The sequence below is a fragment of the Hetaerina americana genome, unplaced genomic scaffold (assembly GCF_022747635.1).
Source record: "Hetaerina americana unplaced genomic scaffold, ioHetAmer1.1.p SCAF_5, whole genome shotgun sequence".
NCBI lineage: Eukaryota > Metazoa > Arthropoda > Insecta > Odonata > Calopterygidae > Hetaerina > Hetaerina americana.
In genome coordinates, this window is record NW_027287095.1 from 95,109,358 (window position 1) to 95,130,757 (window position 21,400).

A 21,400-nucleotide genomic window follows, 5' to 3' on the forward strand; every position below is an offset into this window, starting at 1 on the left:
TCCCACTTGACATAACTGTAATATTCTGTCGTCATAAGCTCTATTTCGTGCATGAAATTAATGTAAAATCAATTCGCCGACAGGTTACATTATTTCGTTAATGCAATGTTTTAACATCTTTCCCTCTGCGGAAGTAATCCTTAAAGATAAGCTAGTGGCAGGCTTGTTTACCTACTAATGGCAAAACTAAATTTATGATTTGTCCATGTCTTCATACTCACTATTTTGCTTTCATTTAATGGTCATCCTTATCACTAGATATTAAGTGTCTGTGTGAAGTAGACGTCGAGGCAAGGCTTCCTTTTCTCTTGTTAATTCGGCGGAGGTTTGCATTGACACGTGACTTGCTTCGTGCGCAACATTCTCTCTAATGTTAGACTAAATTGTTAATGTTGTGTTGCGCCCGAGGGTATTCTTGCGTTGTCGGCTGTGTTCGCTGCTTGTCACTGATGACCCCCTCCTCTCTTTACAGGTGAGACCTGGTTGTTGGCGAGCCGCTCGAGTGGAGCGGGTGGCGCCCCCACCACACCTGCCGGCGCCTGCGCCCTCCTTGGTGTGGCTCATGGGTTGTTCGTCTGTTGGGTATCCCGTGATGCCACGTCCAAAAGGGTTTGAAACCCTTTCCTTTAAAGGGGGATAGGGTTTCAAACCCTCTCTCCAGCCCCCACCACTTTACCCCCTATTTCCCCCCTCGAAATCCTGTGAGGTACATCTCGTAGATATTCTTCACTTTACTATGCGTACATAATTCCACGCAAGCCACCGATGGGGAGTTGTGGCAGATGGTGACTACGCACCAGACTAATTTTGACTCGAATATTTGTACCCCTACCGCGGTCGGACAGCTATTTCCATCCATTATCGTCTGTGGGAAAAAATGACGCCTTAAATCTATCTGATTTACACTTAATCTCTCTCTATTCAATTCACACGATCACTTTTACCGTGGTGCGATGGGCCTAATGATACATTTTCAGCATCACTGCTAAAGATATCTCCTTCCAATTTATGCAAGAGCTTCAATCTGTAATATAACCTTCCCTCTGTGAGTGATTCCCCACCTAGTTCCTCTGATAATTCCGATTTAGTAACTCAGTTCGTCATGAGACCATCATATTCCATTTGATAGGTATGTAATTAATTGGGTTGTAGATGGAATCATCCGTGTCTGTTAAATTACCGCAGGGTCGAACCAAAAGCGCCGTCACTCCTCCGGTTTCGGCGGGGCCGTCGGGGGTGCGTTTGGGGGTGTGGCCTGCCTCGCCCCTCGTAATCGGCTTCACGGGGTGGCGCGCCGACCGCCGCCCGCCCTCCTCTGTGACACGTAAACGCCCGCCTCCGGAGGCGATTGTCTCCTTCCGCGTCCCCAAGGGCGACGGTGGCGGCCTCATCCTACGCGTCGCCCGTTTCGCTCGGCGCGCACATTGTTGCGTCGGCGCTCGTCGTTTCGCTCCATCGACGCCGGGCGCGCTTGTCGCCCATTGTTCTCCCCGCGCCTCTCGTCAAACGGAAGACGCCTCGACGGAAACTCTTGACGCCGCTGATTGAGACGTGGCGCTGCGGGCGAGGCACGAGTCGATCATCCTCGTTATTGCGAGGCATTAGTTTCGTGGCGGAACCGTTTTCGTCTTTTCCATTGTCAGGCTTTGAAATGTCGAAATGCGCTTTTAAAGTGCAATCCTCGGCTCTTAATCGAACAATCAAGGATAAGTTTTAAATTAAATGTCACGTTTGTTGAGAGACTGATGGCGGATTTCCGTCGCTGTCTTCGCGCAAGCGGCCCGTCTTGTCCCACTATTTCTTCTCAAGGTGACTCCGAATAACTTAGCATAACGTTGAGGGTCTGGAGCGATGACCAATCTGCAATCCGAAATAAAATAAAGCATGCGTTTGGCCCATCTCTACTTTTTGAATTGGAGGAGTTTCATTCCGAACGCCTATTGCATCGGGAACGCCGAAATGGAATGTGTTGACTCGATGATATACCTAGATGTTACCCTCACTCATGACCTTTCCTGGTTCAAACACGTACGGGGAATACGTGGACAAGGTAACAAAAAATTGGGATAAATCAGAAGAATACGGGTTAATGTGGCGAAAATATCAAAGAAAAATCTTATCTTTCGCTGGTTAGGCCTCATTTCGTATATGCTTCAAGCATATGGGATCCTCACGAAGTTGGATCGATTGCCGAATTGGATCAAGTGAAGCGTGGAGGAGATGGATTAGCCAACGATCGAAAAGGGATCAGAATGACGTTATCCAACCGCGCCGGGGGATAAGTGTTTTGTGTCAAAAGTAGTCTGGTTACCCATCATCCCCTGCCACACACCCATAGCGGTGGCCTGCAGGGCGACATGTATAGTGCATTAAAGACCACGACGACGGTGGTCCTGGGAGAAATCGCTGTCGTGGTGCACGGGAAGGTGGGCTGGATCCCCCGTGAAGAATTTCCCCCGACTGCATGCTGGGCGATTCCCCCCCGTATCGCCCTCCCTTCGTCCGCCATGCCCACTGTGGGCTTTCGGAGTGACGATTGAATCAAGTTCAATCTGCCCTTCCTCCCACCCATCAGTGTGCGTATGAGGTCCCACTGTTTGTCTCACCTTATCATCGTCCCATTAAGTTTTACACGTTGCCTGCTTCCTGAAGCGGGCAGAAATAGTATGGGTGTCGGGTGGTTGTGGTGAACGTTCCCGTGTTGGAACGATGCACCGTCGGCTCAGCGATGCTGGCCGGGACTCGAGCCCCCCTCGGCCGGCACTTGTATTTGTTGATTGTGTGCCATGGTGTATTTTGTGTATGTCCTTCATGATTCTCGCTCTAAAACAATTTTCTCCCTCTCTTCCCTTGCACGCTGCCGAAAGCACTGGAAATATGTCAAGGTCAGTATCATTCAGACGTCCGCATGGCCTCACTATTTATACTCATTCCTGCACCTTTCTTACCTTCTGCCCGTGTGTGGTGTTTGGAATATTATGTCAATAGGTATCATCTGTGTCCTCCGCGAGGAAGACGCGGTCCAGGTCGCTCTAAATACGAGAGTGTTGTTTAAAATAATCTCGTGGATTATCTTTGTCGATGGCATCATAGGCGTGCGAAATGTATCGGAGAGACCTGGTTGCCAAATGCAAGCAAGCAAGCTAGTGGTCCATACTTATGTGTACATTAACGATTTTTGTGACGTATGATTCGAAGGGAGTGTGAAACTGGAGAGGTTGGGTTAGAGTCGGGGGTCACTGGAGGGCGGTTTCGTTCGCGGGGTCTCGCACTCCCCTCTCCTCATGCGCAGTCCAAGCCTGGGGCATTCGGATTTCGATTCGCCCCTCGGGGATTCGACGGAAGAATGTTTGCCACCTGTTAATATTCAAGGTACGAAGCCATTTGGTTCGCCCGAGTCTTCCTCGCGAAATCTCCAGGGCCCCTGAATCCTCAGCCGCGAGGAAAGATAGCGAAGTCCCGAGTCGCTGCTCGCTTGCTATGGATGGAAGTCCCTCGGCACCCGGGCGTGGAACAATTCGGTATTTGCGTGGGTGTGGCATGCTCCTCTCTATCTATCTATATCTTCACAGGTCCACGGGACTAGAATATTGCCGGTATTCGTGTTTGCTCACTTCGTACATGTCGAGATAGTGTTTGGTAGAGAAGTAAATTGAGGCCAGTTAAATGCTGTATTGCGGAAAATAGGAGTGAATTGGAGTGAACTGTATTCCAGATTGCGTGCGGTTCAAGACTGCACAAGTGGTGATTCGGGATGGGCCCGGCGCTAAGACTTTACCGGCGGCCTGTGTTCATGACCTCGAGTCCTTTTCAGCGGAATATCCTGTTGACAGGGCAATGGGTAGGAATGCACAGCGAGCGGGGAATCGATCTAGTCACTTGCTTCGATCATGATCAAGTTTCAGTTTGCAAGACTTCGAAGGGATTTCAATCATTGCTGATCGCATAGCAAAGCCATTGTTGTAATTATGGAAGAGAAAGCCTACGGTAACAAGTGCATCACGAAACTGGGTGGCCGAGGTAAATGCTAAAAGTCGGGGTGCCCAATTGGCAGCGTTTGGTGTGGGTCGACGGCATCAAACGCATTGGGGAGGGCCTTCCGCGGCGTCGAAGGGCACTGCCGCGTGTCTTACGGAGGGCCCGTCCGCCGAATCCGCAATAGTTTCGTGTTGACGATTGCCGCGGAGATGTTGAGGCAACGCTGCGTAATTCTGAAATCACTTGTGGCCACCATTCCTCTCGGCTTTCTTAAGTCGTTGATGAAAGGAATAGCTCGTGGTTGGAGTCATTTTTGCAACGTCACCGCAATGCTGCCCAGTCATTGATGGGGACTACCTTCTGCGAAGTTGTAAATTAAGTGCCAGTGCAATCTCTCAAATGGAGCGTAGTTTCGCATGACTCCTTGGTCGTTGAGGCTGGAGGATAAGCGTAGATCGGATGCCCTTTGATTCGGATGTGGATTAAAATGGGAAAAAATGAAAGGAACGACTAGGGAGAAAAAGGAAGTTATGCTGGGAATGGATAAAATTTTGCAGCAACTCCAAGACGTTGAAGCTGATTTTTTTAAACCTTTTAATTTAGGTGAGTTCGCTCCCTAATGTGAGTGTAGTTATGACTAGTAGCAATTTGAAGTGATGAGTCGAAATTAAATTCTTTCTCGCAATGCACGAGATAGAAGATACTCTTCGGGGGTGGGAGAGGGGACTGGGCGGGTGGGTTCGCCGCACGCGACGGGGGCAACCCCGTGGCGCCCCCCAATCACTCCCCCAGGGGACTTCTTGCCGGCTCCCTCGATGACCGGAATCACTGGCGTCGGTCCTGGGAAAGGGCTTATGTCTGCCGAGGACTGCACCCTTGTCCTATTAAGCATTTACCCTTGGTGTTGTCCCCCTCCCCGGCTCTCCCTCCCCTCCCCAGTAGTCTGCCGCCTCCCTCGCGGATTACACGCATGCCCCCTCTCCCCCCTTTCTCTCTTGGATGGTTGGTTGCATGGCATGCGCGGAGGACCACGGACCATGTGCGACCCACCGCTCGAATTGTCAGCACTCCCTCTCGGCTCGAAAGCGAACGAATTCGGAGTGGCAGACCCCCGGAGGTCGTTCGCTTTGATGGCGCCAAGTCCAGATGGATGGCGAAGATGACGCGTTCCTCTCTCGCGGCCGTTGGGCAATCAAAGAGGGAAGGCGCGGCGTCGAGCACCAGCGGAGGCGATGCACAGTGGCGCTCCCCCAAATCCCGATAGGTTGGCCCAAATATGAAGGCGTGTTTAAATGGTAACTAAATTGCGTGTAGGACGGTTTTCAGGGTTGACGATTACAAAACTGGGGACCAATTTTCGAGAGGGAAAAAATGGGGCGCTTTAAAAATGACAGATAACGTTGTATGCAAATTATTAAAATCTACCTGAAATTTTGAATTTAGGAATGTTTTGGAGTCTCTTATGAATCCAGTCAAAATTTCAACTTAGAATACATTAATGTGTGGGAAAATAGTGAAGCATACAGAACAGAAAAATAAATAACGAAAGTGCGAATTCCTTTCGAATTTTACATTATTTTTTTTATTTGTAATTTAAATCCATCCGTAAAATTACTCTACATTCTAGGGAACTTACCTTTCAAGCACATGCCTGTATTCAATCGCTATGCGAGGGATTCTCCGGAACTCATTCAAGGTCGCTGGATTCAGTTGTTGGTTTAACCTTTATATTTAGTTAATCAAAACAATGAGAGATAAACAATTGTACGGCTTATTGTGAGTGTTGGCTTTTGCCTTGGTCAATTGTTTACTCTTTAACTAATTAATTGTTTACATAACGTGATATTATTGAAAATTAATTCATTATACCAATAAGTTTTATTAGCAGATAGTTTAATAGACCAGAATCGTGTAATTTGTTATTTTAAGGATAATATTTTAAATTTTCTATGTTTTCCGACTCAATTTTTGAATTTTTTAATTAATTAATTCATGCTAAAATTATTAAGGCAAAACTTACGGCTTAAAGTCATGTCAAGTTGAGTAGTAATATTTGAAGTCCGTTAACACATTGTGCGCAATTAAAAACCTTACAATTTTATGGAATCCGTGTTTTTTCAATTGTTTACAACAATGTTGTATGAATAATGTGAACAAGAAAAATGCACTTGAGTTGAAAAATGTCATTTAAAAACCTCTTGCTATATTATTGCTATAATAGCACATCAATACTAGGTGCGTGGATTAAGAATAGTGTAAACACTGAATGTGTAAATGCGCAGATTTGGCTTTACTTGAGCATAGTAGGATAAACAGTATCCTAAGTACAAAATAGCATTGAAACGGTCGTCAGTTGACGTCTGGATTTTCTCCGTCATTTGAAGACAAGTCTGATAAATAATAATAATATAATGAAAAGGCTGAGCCTTGCGAGACATTTCACTTGAGGCTTATTTAAATTATACTCTGTAAATAGATCACCTTTCATGAAATTTCCGCTAACTTCATAATTTATTTAATATTCAAATAGAATAATGAATCCATGTTGGCGAATAAAAGTCCGTCAGTTATTTAGAATACTGTGCTCGTTCAAAACACACTCACTCTCTCCTGTCGGGTACGTGCTACGACTTTGACGTTCATATATGCAAATGAGTTCCCCAGCCGGGCGTAGGAATTGACCGCGTGATAATTATAATTTATACGCGTCAAACGTTCCGCTAAAATGATTCCATTAATTCCAAATATATCCTGCGTAGAGTTGAAACGGTTTTTTTATTTTGCCCTGCCCTTTGGGATTAGGAACCATGCGCCCACGCTTTTGATGGCTCGCTTGTTTGCGTATCAGGTGACATCACCAAGGGACACCAATGCATTGGTGCAGAAAGGTTTAGTGTGCGTGTTGGAGGTCGCGACCACCTGTCCTCTGTTCGCGTTCATGAACTCTCCCGATAGGATTCCCACCGTCGTAATGAGGGCTCCGATCCACGTTGGCAACCTAGCTCGATTTCGAGTCTCGTGGTTCATTCCGCAAATTCGGCAATCGATGCCGTCGTCTTAATGTCGACTCCAGTGTCCTGGAGCGAAAGAATAATCTCCGGCGTGGCATGCTCATCCCTGGAGGGGGGTGGGGGGCTTTGAAATGGGCTATTTGGGTGGGGTTGCCCCATTTCATTATGTTCCCTCAGAGAGGGTGGGGGGGGGTGCGTTCGAGGGGAATATTGCATTTTCCCAATCAGTGTTTGTGGAAAAGAATTTTAATTACCCTTGACCACCGATGAAAGCGTGTAAAAGATTCACTGATGGAATTTCGCAGCAGAATTTATGAGTAATTGATCATCACTTCACGAAAAGGGTTGTGGATTGGATGTGTTCGTTTACTTTCAGTGCGTGTGTGTTCTAATAGCACTAAAGTGTAAAGTGAGCTTTTGAAAATATTTCATTTTATAAACATCAGCTTGTAGTTTAACCAATATAGGTAATAATTAAAGGTAATGACGCCTAGAGATGGGTGCCTATTTGAATTGCAAGATAAGGCCGTTGTAATTGGCTGCGGGTGAGAGGGAGGGAGAGTCCATATGTCTCGTTGGACCCCCCCTTATAAGTGGGGTGGGGGAAGAGGGTAAAGGAAACCAGAAATGATGCCACGCATAATTGTACATTAATGGCCCACCGGCGCCACATTCGCCCCCGGAAGGGAGGACGCCATGGTCAAACTTGAGCGAACGCCGGGTAGCGCCGGAGAATTTTGTAGTTTCCCTAGTTCTTAACAAAATACACTCGTATATTTAAAATGCTGCAATACTTTCCAATGCAATTATGAAGTAGTCGGGTGTGAACTTCGGGCGTCGTGCTGCTGCTGAGATGAGCAGTATTGACAAAGAATCTCGCTGCGACCTTTCGATGTCCCGCTCAGGGCCTTCTATCCGGGCGAGCGGATAATGGGGCGTGCCTGGAGGGGGAGGGGCGTGACGCGCCCCGGGAGAACTTCGCTCTGTTTTTGCTTTCGCCCGGAGACCTGCGGAGTTGGTAATCGTGATGCTTTGCAGATGCACTTCACTCGAGCCGACTCGAAATGTTCCCAGAATAAAAAATGGACGTTAATTTACGAAACGAATTGTCGAGCGAGTTGCCATTTCCATGCAACCAGTACGACGGTCGTGGGTGTGCGGGTTGCGTGACGTCAGGGATATGCTGACCAGTCTTCGAAATCCCGACCCCGACCCTTTACGCCTCTAGACCATGGAGCTATGAAACAATACGCACGCTCAGACGAGTGTTGAATACCATTCAAGTGTAGTGGTTCGATGTAAATATTAACTCGAGGACTTGCGGAACGAGGGCGAAACGGTAGGCGCGAGGCGTAGATGACGAGTGGTGGCATTGCATTAGGTATAATAACGCATTAGCGTCCGCGGAAACTCGACGCTAATGAAATTCGCTTTTTTATTGGGGGTGTAATATATGAAGAGAGTTATGGATGGAGGGTTGGGGCAGGCGAGATGGGGAGAGGAAAAGGATGGTCGAAATGGAGGCGGGAAGGAAGTTTACGGTTGAATTGAAGAGCAGTTTATTGTAGTTCGGGCCGTTGGGTTTTATCTTGATGATGGACCAAGAGGAGAAATGTAGCTATTCCAAGTCTATGGTATGCCCATCCTAAACGTATCTTAAAACGGCGAACTATCAATGAGAATAACAATAAAATTTGCGGGAATCGCCAAAGACATGTTCTTGAGTGCTCTACTTCCTTTGCTCTCGACTCTTTAGGATGTAATTTGGCGAAATATACTTTGCAGGAATGGGGGTGGTAGTCTCCTTTATAAGTGACGACTTTTGAGTAAAGGGAACGTCCAGGGTTCCATCGTAGGCATGCCCTGCCATTTCGTATCCTAGCGTTGCAAAAGGAAACTATACTGTGCTCAACGGGTTTGCTCTCTTGTTTGCGAACAGAATTGATTTTTGAAACACGTATTTAAACGGTTTAGCCCGGTTGAATTCTAGCAAACGCTTTCGAAACACTTGAGTAGCCCTCCAAGGGTTTACGAGATGAGCAGTAACGGCAGACTCGCGATACCGTTCCGCATGGCTTGCTTTTCCAGGGCCGATCCGACGCGTGGGGTCCACCCACCGATGAATGAATGCGGTGTGCCTTGTCTCTCTCCCCCCCCCCCCTCCTCCTCTTATCTAATACGTTCTCTCTCTCTCTCTCTCTCTGTTTTTGCCCCACCCCTCTCCTCCCCGTCGTGTCCGCGTCCTTCGTCGCCGGCGCGCAGGCGTACACCTGCCTCCACGTGTGCCTCGAGTCGCCCTCCTCCGCCTGCTGCTCACCCACCGTAAGTGTCCGTAAGCGTGTGTGGCGGTTTGTCGTTGTCTTTTGTTTGTGCCGCTAGTCGTCGGTTGCTTGTTTCCCCGGGAGACGGCGGCGCCCTGGACCGATCCCCACCGGAGACTTGAATGCTCGATCGCCGTCCGGGTCGCGTGGGTCGCGAGCGCTTCGAGCCGCTCGCACCCGACGCGTCTCGGGTGGGGTTGTGTCCCCCCCCCAGGACTGCCCCCGGCCTCTCCCGTGCATGACAGAGTATTATTTTTGCCTGGTTGTTTGCCTGAAGGTTGTTTTCCTTCCCGTGGAATGGCGTTATTATTTATTTTACACTTATTCTTCCACTTGCATCCGTTTAGATGTAGATGCAGCTTGCTTCTATTTTCCCCTCCCCACACCTCTGTCTGCGCTCCCACGAGTGTTTTGGCATGTGAATGACGAGGAGCTAGCTGTTAAACCTTTTGGCTCGACGCCTGTCCCTCGGATTTCCTGGTGGAGAGCCGACATCCTTACACCATCCCTCACTCTCTCTCTCTCCCCCTCCCCCCTCGGGGGTTAGAATCCGTGTGGTGTGCGCGGATTGGCTCCACTCGCGACAGGTGGTGGTTGGTGCGTTGCCTGGGTGCCCTCGGATCGAGGCGAGCCGTGAGCGCGTCGCTGGAACCGCGCCCGGCTTGCCAGAGGTCGGCGACTGGCGGGGCACGCCCTCCTCCGTCCTCGGGGGATCCACCCACCCCAGCCTCCATTGCCTCCCCCTCCCCCCCCGCGCGGGACTCCCTCCCCCCAATACTAATGTGCCACGTGATCCAACTGTGGTCCCTAAAGTACGCCATGACTGGCACGTAGTTATTGGGGGAGGCGATCAACGGAGGTCATTTGCGCTTTTAGGGATGGGAGAACGAATCGATAGGGATAGAATGTTCAGGGATTGAAGGAAGGATGGTCGACGAGACCAACCGATAGGTGGTAAACCTATTTATTTTCCTCCGCGCCATTAGCCTGCTCTTAACGAAAGAAGCCAAGGGGTTTACAGTGTCTCGTTTCATCACGTGGAACCCGAAGTAGGGATCGGGATATGACAAAAATCCTGCTTCCTCCGGGATTCGGAATCGGGTTCTCTGGATAAGGAGCCAAGGCATTAGCCACAGCACCAACCTGATCCTCTGTTGAATAACTATAGTTATTTGTGAAACATTGCACAGAAACGTTAAAAAAGAGGTCGTAAACCAGTACTTTCCGTCCCGCGTCCATATATTTCGTGGGTTAATGTTTCTTAAGTTGTCCCTCCGCAGCGCTGCATTTGCAGTCATAGAATGCGTTGAACCCGACTTAATCCGCTGGACCACCGGCCCTGGTTCACCTCACCGCTCACTTTCCCCGGTGTGCTCATAAAACCCAGTCGCTCTATGATTCTCGAATTCAATTTTACTCTCCTGGCCTGTTATTAAAGAGAGTCAATCTCGGCATCCATCGCATTTGGCTCACATTTACACGGACATCATTTTCCGAGCGAGTCCATGACGCTGTCTCGCGCTCGGCATTCGTCTCAGACAGTATTGCGAGTCTTAATCGCCCGTGGTCCCTCGTACTAAGCATCTTCCGATTTCCTTCGCGTTCTTTCACTATATTTTCCCATGAATTCCCCTGAAATCTCTTTAACATAACGCGGCCACATGAGTCTTTCTTCGCATTTATCTCCACTCACCCTCTGTATGCCTGGATTTCTTGCCTCTTGCCACAGACTCCCTTCGTTTCGCCATCTCTCCTTTGGGCGTGCCGCCGACGGCGGCGTTCCACTATCATCTTTTGGCGTGCCATTTCAAAAATGTCCCAGCAATCCGTCCATTGTGTTTTGCTACTCGAGGAGTTTGGATCGTGACATCACGAGTCGAAAGTGCATCTTTGATCGTGTGTTAGGGACGAGCGGTGATATTAAGGTGACGTCCATTCATTTGTCTTTTCAGGCAAATGACTGACATAGTGTGACTGCACGGTTTTTAAGCACCCTGAGGTCATCATTGACATTTGAAACGTGCAGTGAAACTTATCTTGGACTACTTCCGAAGCGTCAATTTTTGAAACCATGGGATTTCAGCTGTTTGTCCCTTACAAGAGATAATGAATGTCACTTGAAATAGGGCGGGTAATAATAATAATTGGGCCCGTTCGAGCAGGATCGGGCAATTTATTGTTTCAATTTCAGTTTTTTTTTTTTTTTGGGGGGTGCCTTATGTTTAAACCCCCAATACAATTTCGTTAATTTTACAAAATACAAAATATGAGTTACATGCCATTCCTTTCCGTTACTCTCCCCGTTCTTACTTTATCTTTTGTTGATAAATCTTTCCAATATTGCCCTAATCGGTTCCTCATGTAGGTATTGCCCAATTTGTTGGACGTTATGCAAATACCCAAGTATATCCTCCAGTTCGCGTCTTTCCTCGGCATAAATTGGGACTAAATAAAGGACTCTGTTTATTGCCGTGTCCTCCTCCATCATGCATTCACACGTCCCCTCCTTTTTTTTCCCTTTTTTCTTGAGGTATGATCTAAACTCCCCGTGGCCCGTTAAAATTTGCGTAATACCGTTGTAAGTTTTAAAGTTGATCTTCATTCTTTCCTTCACGCTAGGTAAAAATTGTCTGGTTGTTTTACCCTTTTCTAATGTTTCCCATTCCCGTTCCCACATATCCAGGAAATACGCTCTTATAAAATTCCTGTTCCTGCTCCATTTCTCAGTTGGAGACAAAGCTACATCTCTAGGGCGGGTAGGTCCTCTTTCGTTGGTTCTATGACAACTCGGATATTAATGCGCTCGTAATATCAGGTTTTCGTGAGAGTGGCATGTAATTCGTGCGCCATTAATCCACAATTCTTCCAGTGCTAGTCCTCCTCCGCTATTTCATAAAACTTTGGACTTTCGAGTTCTATGAAAAGTTGCAGGCGAAGTCTGTTTCGTTTCCGCCAACTGATGGGGAGGGTAACATTCAGAGCTGCAAATGGAGGGAATTTCATCAAAATGACATACACTTGACATCTCCAGATCCATAAAGACGAGGTCATCGAATGAACGAAGCAAGGTTCAACTGATGCTTCAAAACAACAGTAGCTCCATTGCTAAATGATCATTTAAAGTGTCATGTGATCGATGAATCAATTATGTGATCTCTTTCTGCTGAATGATGACCTTCGGAGATCATTCCACTGAGCTTATTCTCATTATTCAGTTTATTCGAGGCATAAACGTGCTTGAATTTGCATATGTACACAATTATGAAATGTTCCCTTGACGTGTACATGATTTTCCTACCGTCTATTTGCGCTCGCGAATTATAACAATCGTGTCGTCTATATTTCAATCGCCATTTATTGGGTTTACGTGCGATGGAGTAAGCATTGTTTTTATAATGTTGGTGCGGGTTATAGTTGCTGTGAAATGAAGACCAGGGCAATGGTTGTAATCTTATTACTATCCCACGGGAAGCGCGGTCGTATCGAAAAGTGGTAACTGCTCAGGGGGGAGTTTAATGAAGGGGGTTGTATGTCTTAGGTTTAGGAATAGTGATTTGAAGTTGACGTGGGTGGCGGTGGGCGGCTGAAGGGTTGGGAAGGTCGATTGAGGACGGGATGAAGGGTTTATTTCTTGAGTGAATATTGGTCCATTTCTCTTTTTGTTGTCCGAGATTGCTGGTTAATGGGGAATGTTAGGGAATGGAGTGGGGAGGACCGAAGGGAAGAGACGGAGGACGAATGAATTGAATTCCTTTAGCTGAAGGGTAATTAATTCCTTGACTGTTGAATAAGTTAAGTTCTCTTTGGACGGTGGCGTTTGGAGGGAACCAGGGGGCGACTCGTGTCCCTCCGCCCGGTGTCTTGTGGATACACACCCCGGCGCTGCGCGGGAGACTTAGGGGGTAGGGCAGAGATGAGTTGTGGAACAAGGATTGAATGGAAGGTCTCTAGTTTTGAGTGAAATGAGGCATTTGAGGAGCGGGTCTGTAATGGACGAAGGGCGAGGGAGGAAGAGCGGGTTTTGGAGAGCTTTGAATTTACGTGTTTAGAGTAGGGACTTATTTCTGAAAGGGATAACGCCGAGAAATGCAGCAGAGGTTTTCTGGGGTAGGATTTTATTTTCAAGGGTAAGGTAGGTGTCGGTGGATTTGGCAGGTGGACGGACGAAACAGGTTTTCGTACATTTATCGTGGTTGGCCTTTGACCTCCACAGGTTTTCGTACATTTATCGTGGTTGGCCTTTGACCTCCACACTCTCTCTTCATTGAGATCGAGATGGTCTTGCAGAGCAGCGTCGGTCTCACTGGGATGCCATCGTTGCGCTACGATAGCAGTATCGGTGTAAAGTGAATTCTTAGAGATCTGGCAATTTTCCAAAAGGAGTAATGGGTGCGGCAGAGGGAAGATTCGTTTTTTCCATTCTGATGCCTCGAAACCTTGGAATTGCTGATTTGACAAGTACGGTTAAGTTTGTTAAACTGCGATTTGATGAAATGGGATCTAGTTTTTTGTGTAGTTTTAAGTCTATTTCTACCTTAAATGGGGGACTTAATGTACGTTGGGAGAGTAGAAGAAAATAATGCAAGAATAGGGTTGGGTTTGATTGAGTGTTTAAACGCTTAGCTCTTTTGGTCAGCGGGGAATTGAATTTAAAAATGTTTCAGGAGGATTAGATGGGAAGAGGCGTATAATTTCGAAGTTTTCGAAATTGGTCCAATTGTGAATTCTTGAGAGGGAAGGGATGTAATTGACAGTTTAAAATGAGAAGCCCACCTGGAGATGGTCTGGGGAGTAGTGATGGATGACGTTTCCGGGATCATGGTAAGGCTAATGGAGAAAAATGGTAATGCCCAAGATATCTGAAGTGTCCGTGTTGTGTTCCGGGGTGTGTGTTCGGAGGAGCGTACAGTGTGAGGTCAAAGTCCCGAGGACATATTAAGAGAGTATTGCTGAAATCATTGGAGCTTCTACATCCCCAGTTGCTTTGTTGACCATTGAAATCGCCAGCGACGATGGTGGAGCAGTTGAAGGGTGTTTCAGTTGTTTGTCTCAATTTTCATTTCGGAGGAACATAAATGCTGTTGTAGGCCCGGATGCCCTTGAAGGTAGATGCCAGTGTAGCTCTAATGTACGATTATGCTGGGTTTTTATTGTGTGTGCGTGTTAAAATGAAGTTATGATAGGCATTGCAACGCCTCCACTGATGGACCTGTCCGTCCGTCTAGTCCGCAGGATGTGCGGCCAGAGACGGAGGGGCCGGATGTGTTTCCGAGAGAGTCAATAATGTCAGTGGTGTGCATTGAAGTGAGTAGGTGTGCAATTCGCTCAGTTCATTGCGAACTCCGTCGAGGTTCAAGCAGACAGAAGGGATAGGTGGGAGATTCCACGCAGAACCAACTAATTCCATGATTGAGAAGAGAGGAGGCAAGCGTGGAGAAAGCTGGAGGAAAAGGTTCGCTCTGGAATTGGGGAATGCGACATTTTGATTACCAGCAGTGGTGATTGGCGAACAAGTAGCGACCATTGGAGATCTGGCGAGAATGGTCCGGTAGTGGTGTGGGGAAGAATGAGAGAGAAAAGGAGAGAGAGAGGGAGGGAGGGAGGGTGGGTGGGAGGAGGAGGTAAGCGTGTTGGAGACAGCGTAGGGGAGGAAGACGCCGAGTGTTGCCAGAGAGCTGGACTTGGAAGAGGAGGAGAAGAGGAGTCTGGAGAGGGCGGGTCTTGGGAGGAGGAATAGCAGAAATCTCGAGTATTTTCGGATTGGGCTTTGAAACGGTGGGGAGGGGTGGAAATGGATTTGACCAGAGGGGGCGCTGGGATTAATAATAAGGGTTTACAATAGGGGCCGCGCGGGTTGGGGTTGAGGAACCAAGCGAAGGCACGTTGGGGGATAGAAGGCGTGGGTGAAGCTCCTTGTCCATCTATGGCGGTCGCTGTGGTCGAAGGTGGTGCGATGCCAGATTTGCCGTCTTCGGCTGCCAGGCAGGAAGGAAAGGCAGCCGCGGTGGGCACCACCGCAGCTACAGCACCATGCATAACGGGCCTTCGGGCGGGGACGATTTTCCCCACATAGTCTGCTCCACTGGAATGCGAGAATGTGTGAGCCAAAAGCGTTGGCATTGAACGGACTGCGCAGGGATTGAATGAACTCGCTCATCTGAATGTTCACCCCGCCGTGCGCTTTCAACTGCGGGGAGTCAATTTCTCGGTCTGTGTCCTCCAGGAATACTTAAAAATATGATAATGTTTTCGGCTTATTGGGGCCAGGGTGCTCTTTGACGATTCCTGTGGTGGTAAAACCTTGAGCGTCGAGGTCAGCGGTCGGCTGATGCGTGCGCGCAAGGGAATGGATTCCTTAAAGGCCCTTCTCTATTCGATCGTGGTGAAGGGGTGGTATCCTAGTGAAATACCCTTCTCTGCGCGTACATTGGGGGCTGTAGGTGACAAGGACGGCAGTAACTAGAGCTCGATTAGATGAAGACGACACATTAGGCTGCTAAGAATAAAAAAAAACTAAAGATACTTTTCCCGTGGAGCGGTCGGATAACGTTACTCGGTTCCCTTGTCGTTCGTGGTTAAAATTACGTCTGAAATCTATTTGCTCTACACGAAGTACTACGGAAGGAGAGATCATGTAAATAAAATTCGAGATACGAGGGTCTTTCTGTAAGTATACGGATGAAGATTTTGTGGTTACTTTGACGTAAAATAATCGCACAATTGATCAGAGCTCATCTCAAGGTTGCCAATGGACACCCCTGAAAAAAATGGTAAAGGTTCCTTGAATATCTGGTTTTAAAATGACAGTATTTTTTTCTTTACTTAATTGAATGGCCCTCTTATCTCGAATGTAATTTACATGATCTCTCCTGCCGTAGTATGATGTTCTTCAATGAATGCGAGAGGTTTGTTCAGTAAGTCATTGATGCAATTATACACTTCCACTCGAATAATCGGTAGCCTGCAATTAGATGTTGGGCTGAATTCAAATTTGCCTCCATTTATGGCGTTCCAATTTCAACTTGTCTTATAATTCGCGAAAACAGCTCTAGATCATGTGATTGCCTCGATTTTGAAATCTGTAAACTTGTGGGGGACGAACGATAACGGGTCGGTCCTTCGTACGTATTCAGAACCACTTGTTTCGGGGTCGCTGTCCTCTCAGTTCTGGAGTCACTCTTCTGAACTCTCGCGGAAAATCTACTCTGCGGTTTCAGGCCGTCATCTACATCTATTTAATACCCCGCAATCCGCCGCGAGGGTGTGTGGTGGGGGGTGTTAGGACATTTTAATTAATAAAGAAAAAAACCACATGCATAAGCCACCAATTCATACCATCCGCAAACAAAACATGGCATGCACTCATGCCAGAACACATACACCCCACACACATGAAAACACTCAAACTACCAACTAACATGCACCTACAAATACACCTAATATCCTATACACCAGCACCTACAAATACACCTAATATCCTATACACCAGCACCTACAAATACACCTAATATCCTATACGCCGGCCCCGGTGGCGGCGGGGTAACGTCCTCGCCTACCAACCCAGAGGTCGTGGGTTCGATTCCCACCTAGGTGTATTTCCCTCCATCTAGGGCTTGGTTGTATGTGATTGTCGTCAAATGTCTAAATGTCTGTAATGTAGGGTTAGGTGGAAGAAGGGACTATTAGTCCCAACCTCGCCCAATTAAGTCGATAAATAAATAAAATAAATACACCAGCACCTACAAATACACCTAATATCCTTGCAATGTATAATTTTTTCCGGGCTTTACTTCGTTGAAGGATTAACAAAACAATCAGGCGCGTTGAAGGGTTGATTTTTGTTTGTTCTCCTCAAGTGTGTTTTCTCGGAAAGGTGTGGGGAGGGTTTCGGATGCAATTTCTCGTCACCGAGGGTTGTTTCGGAGTCCGCCTTCTGCCTCGATTTGCTCGACCACATTTGATCTTTTAGGGAGGATGTGCAGTATTTCGGGGAGAATTGCCGTTGCGGTTATATCCTACGAGGTGTTTTTGCAGGGAGGGAGTTGGAATTCTTATTTAGGATTGAACGTCGACGTGCGGTTGGGATTGAACGGGGGTGTTGCTCTTTTGAGTGACCGCTGACTCGGACGGGAACACCCAAGTTTGGAAGTCGAGTTTTGGATTGCCTTTCGCGTCGTACGTTCGACTTTTAAAAGTCGCCTGATTGTGTCCCCTGAGACTACTTTCCCAGAAGCTTGAAATTCCGGCTTCTTCACGGCGCAATCTGCGGGTAGGCGTGCACATTCTTCTATGACACCGTTTCCATGGCCGCGAAGAACTCTTCTTTAAGGGGCTCTTTATGGTACTTCACGCACCCTTTCCACACCATGTCTCTCGCACTCAATCGACGATGGATTCAAAAGAGTTTTTAAACCACGTAAGTGGAGATGTTTGAGATGTGGAGATGTTTGAAGCGCTGTTCTCTTACACTAAGCGACGCCATGTTAAGTATTAAAAACGATTTTCAATTTAAATGTGCCTATGCGAACTCAAGTGTAATGTACGGTGCAGCCATCTATGTCCTGTGGTCAGCCGCCGCTTCTTTGTTCCAGTCTCAAATATACCGAAAGGATGTTTCCCTACCCTCTCGAACGTATTTGCTAGCGTAAATGATGTCACATCCAAAATGTCTGAGTGTAAGAGGACGTCTCGCTAGCTTACCTGGCTTAAGCACTCGACTGGGCATCGAGGGATCCGGGTTCGAATCCCTCTGTCAAGGCGAGTAATTTTTACGTTTTGAAATATCTTCATTTTATTTTAACGTTGCGCTGAAATTTATCTCATGGATTGAATCCGCACCATATTTGAAAATACGGCAATAAGGTGTTTCAGGCCTAATTTTGCCAGATGGAAAGGGGTGAGTTACGCGATCCTGGCTATATTGGAAACCCTTTGTTCAATTAATATAAATGGAAAGGGTTAAATCGTAGAATAAAATATAGCCTTCGCCATGAAACAAAAAAAAAACGCTGCGATAGTTTGGTTTGTAAGGTCCTTGTTTGATTTTTAAACTGATAATGTATGACCATGTTTCACTCGTGCACAACTAAAGAAAGAAACACCTGTGACTTTGCCGCTGAAATTGTCTGAGGACGGTGACGCGCTTCGGGTTTCAACGGAATTAATGCGGAGTCGTAAATCCGCCCAACTATGCTAATATTGTTACGCCACACCTTTAGGGGATTGGGGGGGGGCGGCGTGGCATGCGGGTGGGTGGCGCTGGAAGGGGGTCTGCGAGACCACTGGACGCCACGGGCCGGCCCTGGCACCACTCCCCGCACACGACGCTGGGTGCGGGGAGGGTTGAAGATCGCCGTTGAGTGCGCTGCTTTGACCACGGAGGCTTTCTATTCATTTTACTGACTCTACCACTTTGGAATCGTAGCGATATTCATTTTAAGCGAGTTACGCCGTTGTTTTGCCTCTTAAATATCCACCCTGGAAAATCTCTTTGCACTTGCGAGGCTCCTAACGTGTCAGATGTCATCGGAAAAACTTATCCGTTTTGAAGAAAATGGTTGCTTCGCAAGGAATCAAAAGAATAGCTAGCTGATATGTTCCTCTTGAAAACAATGTAATAGGGCGTAGAATTTCATTGTAGTCACAGACCAAGACGGGAAAATTGCCGTATTTCGACTGTGCGATGCCGACGAAACCCCTTGGCGTGCCTTGTTTCTGTACAAATTTGTAGTTGAACTCCCCGAATGAGCCAGGGTGAATGAATGACGTCCTTTGAATGGTGAAAAAAAACGAGGATACGAAGTATCGATTTTTTGACCCCGGGTGACGTGACCCTAGCTGGCGCCCAAATCGCTTGGGCAAATAACGTTGTGATCAGTGCCTCGATCGTTCTGCCATCTCTCTCTCTCTCGATATCGGGCGGTGCGAGGGCAGCGGAGGGCCGCTGGGGGTGCTGACGGTGTAGCGCCACCTCCTCATCCAGCATCCCAGCTCTCAGTTCGTACTCTGCCAATCAGATCGCGCGGAAGCAACCGCGAGTGTACGTGTCGTCGCATTTGGTCGTCATTGAAATGACAAAAGCGCAAGTCAATTGAATGGCGAAATTCGTCGACCGATTCTCAGACACCCGCGCCGTCGGTGATGGGATTATCGTTCGAAGCGCCCCCGCTAGTGCGCGCTCGGAGTTGACGGCTCGTGACACCGGAATCCGTCAACTCCGGCACGCAAGAGGAGTGTGGCAGGCCTCCTCGGGTGGCCACCCCGCACCAGTCGCTTGCCCTTTCATTCAACTCGGGGAGCACCACTCGCTCGGTCGTCGGCTGGCGCTGATCCCACTCCCCTCCCCTCGCAGCGTGCGCCCCTGATCCCGAGAGTTGTGGGGTGTTGCTGATATAAGGGTGCAAGCGGCGAACGAATTGCCTCCAAGGGGCCGGCCCTTCTTCCCCCCCCCCCTCACTCCCCCTCTCCCTTGCATGAGCGTGCGTTTGTGTGTATGTGTGTGCGTGCGTGCGTGCGGCCCGGAACATCTGTGACGCCATCTAATCGCCACTTTTCTCTCTCTCTCTTCCCTCCCCCCCACCAACAGGCAAGTCGTCACGTGAACAACCTCTTCGAGGACCTCCGCGATGGCCACAACCTCATCTCGCTGCTGGAAGTCCTCTCGGCAGAGCACCTGGTGAGTACGGCCCCACTCCGTGAAATGCTTCCAAGTGGACCCCCTGAAGCCTCCATTTCTCACATTTACCTTCGAAGTAACCCGGGAAAGGACAGTTCGGAGCATTCGTCCGAAACTTGTTTTAATGGTTATCTCGAGAGGCTTCAGTTGAACTGGAAAGCTTCTTCCATTTATGGCTGAATGATTGCAGTTCCTCTGTTAATCGTTTGACTCTTTATCTATCATGTTCGCCTTCCTCAGCATTACACGTGAATCGACGCATTAAAATGTTTTCTGAAGGTGGTAAAATGCTACTGTATTTGTTAATCATAAATGGCATATTTAGGCAGTGAAAGGATATATATTGAAAATGTATGTTTCAATTTTAATATTTTTAATGTTATGCTGTGTGAAGTAATATTCTATATATATATATATATATATATATATATATATATATATATATATATATATATATATATATAACACTTTTTGAAAGTCTCACGGACGTGAATAATAATGTATAACACTTAGCACTAGTGGACACAGACAAAAACACAGAAACACACAAAAAAAGAGACTCACTATTTTTCGAATTTTCGGTGGTCGTGGCCACCTTTATCAAGGAAGAGAGGGACAGAACTCTTTTTTGTGTGTTTCTGTGTTTTTGTCTGTGTCCATTAGTGCTAAGTGTTATACATTATATATATATATATATATATATATATATATATATATATATATATACCGGCCTTGATGTGTACATGTTATGTAATTTTAAAGCTGTAAGCATTCTTCTTTGGCCAGCACATTGCATTTTCCAATATTTTGTATTTTTGAAATAATTGTCAAATGATGATGATAAGAAATTAGCCTGATTATGTCGGATAACCGCATCGCCACCACAACCATGCCACCCTATCCGCACACTGTGCAGTCGCCCCGTCCGGCCCTTGTGAATAACCGTAGAATACGGGAGTAATAGTCCTCCGGGTGAGGCCTTGTGCGAGGGCCTCGTGGTTCGGAAGGAGGCTGGCGGCAGGGGATGGTTGCGGGGTTACGGACCCCTGGATCTGGCGAGTGGGAAGCCGGAGAGCCCAAGGGTGGCGTGGGCAAGGCGAGGGTTATGATGGGTGTGACCTTTACCCGGGAGGCGGATACTTCTGGAGTGAGGATAGACGCGGGGGCTATATAGGGCCGCCCTGGGAATGTCTGTGATGTTGACCTAAGAGGTGGCCGAAGAATTTGGGGATAGTAGCATTGTGATGGGAGAATAACTGTCATCAATTCAAAGATAAAATCTTGTGATACAATTACAATACCTACTTACTATGTTTGTCCCAAAAGTTGTACGACTTATTTTTTCCCGGATAGACGGATGGACACGCGGCGGTTTCTCTGGCTGTGTTCGAAGGAAGGGAGTCCCAGGAAAGACC

The 21,400-nt window shown here is 47.5% G+C and overlaps 1 protein-coding gene across 36 annotated transcripts in view; it reads left to right on the plus strand.

Annotated features, from left to right (window-relative positions):
* shot (dystonin-like protein short stop) overlaps nt 1–21,400 on the plus strand; it is a 465,355-nt gene that overhangs the window by 239,150 nt on the left and 204,805 nt on the right. For 26 of the 36 annotated variants that reach the window (XM_071592974.1, XM_071592998.1, XM_071592999.1 and 23 more), the window contains exons 3-5: nt 2,868–2,885; nt 9,252–9,311; nt 19,896–19,985. In XM_071592974.1, coding sequence (XP_071449075.1) covers nt 2,868–2,885; nt 9,252–9,311; nt 19,896–19,985 — 168 coding nt within the window. The remainder of the gene's footprint in view (nt 1–2,867; nt 2,886–9,251; nt 9,312–19,895; nt 19,986–21,400) is intronic. The other 10 variants (XM_071592988.1, XM_071593005.1, XM_071593007.1 and 7 more) reach the window with 3 other exon arrangements.